We start from the raw sequence: 2,500 nt of genomic DNA, 5'->3' as shown, positions 1-2,500 counted from the left end.
ATATATATATATATATATATATATATATGTCTGTATATGTATATATATATGTGTGTGTGTGCGCGTGTGTGCATGTATGTATGTGTGTATACGTATACGCATACATATATATATATATATATATATATACGTACATGCATATAACATGCATTAATCCACACACACGCATATACGCACACACATATGCACACACACCCACACACACACACATATATATATATATATATATATATATATATATATATATATGCACCCACAATTGAACATACACAATAAAGAGCTAGATATTTTAAGACTAAATAAAATGATGTGTATTCAGAGACCTTTACTAGAGTGTCCTGTATTCGGTGGCGTATTTTCATTGTGTGTCGAAATATGTGTGCATGGATGCAAAGTTAATGAAATTGATATATAGCCCAATATATTAACACTCAAGTCCAACGGTTTAGCATTCATGTTCATGTTTTTTTTTTTTGTTTCAATATGTTTTATAGTTTTCTTTCTTTTGGTTCTTTTATATAATAGAGGATAAAAAAAAACCTTAACAAAACAATTCAATAATTAATATAATTATGCCATGGGTGGCTTTATAAGCTCTTTCGAAGCATCAGATGTAATTAGCTATAGATAAATCTACCGTTTATGGAAACAATTCTCAAAGAGTATCTCCAGTTTTTTTTTTCAATTATTTTTATTATTGACTTATTCTTTAACAACTTTACCACAAAATTATATATATATATATATATATATATATATATATATGTATATATATATACGCATACATATATATATATATATATATATAGATATATACGTATACATATATACATTTAATCATTCTGTGTTTTATATTGAAATATATTCTTTCAGTTCTTTTTATTATCTCTGGCCGTACTGACTATTATGGAAAATAAAAACAAAATATACCAAAGAACAAAATATATTCTTACAAAAATGCATGTCGGTCTAGGTATTGACAAGGTTTTTTAACGTTGACTCTTCTCCAACATTTATTTTATTTTAATATTTCTTTTGGCCTTTAAAATAACATATAAAGCGACAGAGAAAATGCGATAAAATTTAAATATATTTAAATAAATTCATTTATTTATGTACCATATGTCTTTTTGTTGTATATATATATATATATATATATATATATACATATATATACATATATATATATATATATATATATATATATATATATATTAAAGTAGTGAGATAGGTAATATCAATACTTTTTGCGATACATAAACAACAAATCGATTTTAGCCTTGTTTTTTACAGCTTAAATCATTATGTCCATTTTTATCTTTTCTCAACTTCAGGTTTATTTCTTCAGTTTTTCATTTCTGAACTTCTTCAGCTGTATTATCATATGTGGATTTTGCAGTGTAACATCCATTAAATTTATAATCTTTTTCAAATATTATTTTATTTCCTTCATTGTCTTTTTTACTGTTGCATTTAAGTAATGTTTACTTAAATATTTCAAATATTTTAATAATTATTAAGTTGGCTTGCACATAATCTCCTTGGCCAATAACATTTTAGTATTGAAATATTTAATATATTTTTGTATTTTAATTTCTAGAAAATATCTTGAATTTATATCTTATTTTCAATAATATTTCCTTGAATCCTGGAATCGTAGCATGTCTCCCGGAACAAATGTTCGTCAGGACATATTGACACTCATTGAAAAAGCAGCAGGGTTGGACGTAAAACTGAATTTTTTTGAAATTATTTTAGCTAACGTTATCGCTCAAACAAGCATGATTTTTTTTTAGGCCGGCATGCATCCAAGAGAAAGAAGTAAAAATGCAATTAATACAACCAACAATCTGTGCGGATTCCTAAAATCGTAACTTATCGTCCCTGGTGACTTGGAGGTAATCACCGACTTAATATGATTTGGACCAGAGCTGTTATCCCAAACATTATATGGTAACAAGGTAGTATTGTCTGTGAGGTATGGGGGCGTGGGCGTTAGGCAGAATTCTTCACAAGTCCGTGACACGTCTTTCATGACGGAGAATTCCGAGGCTTCGTCCACCTTTCTCTCTGAAATTGGTTGTTCGTGTGCTGTGGTGTTTGTGCAATCTGACGGCGGTAAGACGAGAATTTTGTTACGTGCAGTAAATACCCAGCAAACAAAATGATTCTTACGATGCATTGCTTTTAGGACGACTGCCTTCGTCTGTTGATTAATGTCAAAGGAGGCGAGGCAGGCGAAACTGATGTGCTTTGGCTTTGAAGAGCTGTTCAAGTGGTAAAGCACGATCCGATCGGATGACAAAGTCGGGTCATGCAGCAGACAATATTCGCTGAATTTCTCGTCCCTCAGTCGGGTTGATCGGTTGATGGCGGGGTTAAGATTACAGCTCACGGAGTGGGTCTTTTTCAGGTTTATCAACACTGTCATCGGCTTTCTCAGGACGGCCTGGACATCAGGACTATAGTCGAAATGGTCATCTTTGCAGATGAACGTCTT

At 30.6% G+C, this 2,500-nt stretch overlaps 1 protein-coding gene across 3 annotated transcripts in view; it reads right to left on the bottom strand.

The window, feature by feature from the left end:
* Nucleotides 1-1,457: 1,457 nt before the first annotated feature.
* LOC145294368 (uncharacterized) overlaps nucleotides 1,458-2,500 on the bottom strand; it is a 1,286,825-nt gene continuing 1,285,782 nt past the window's right edge. For all 3 annotated transcript variants that reach the window (XM_080141377.1, XM_080141396.1, XM_080141385.1), the window contains one exon: nucleotides 1,458-2,500. This exon is cut by the window's right edge and continues 52 nt beyond it. In XM_080141377.1, the coding sequence (XP_079997503.1) occupies nucleotides 1,793-2,500 (708 nt within the window). In that variant the 3' untranslated portion in view covers nucleotides 1,458-1,792.

This window comes from Euprymna scolopes, chromosome 1 (genome assembly GCF_053919585.1).
Source record: "Euprymna scolopes isolate OS-2025 chromosome 1, ASM5391958v1, whole genome shotgun sequence".
In the NCBI taxonomy this organism is placed as follows: Eukaryota; Metazoa; Mollusca; class Cephalopoda; order Sepiida; family Sepiolidae; genus Euprymna; species Euprymna scolopes.
This window is presented reverse-complemented; position numbering and strand designations above follow the sequence as displayed.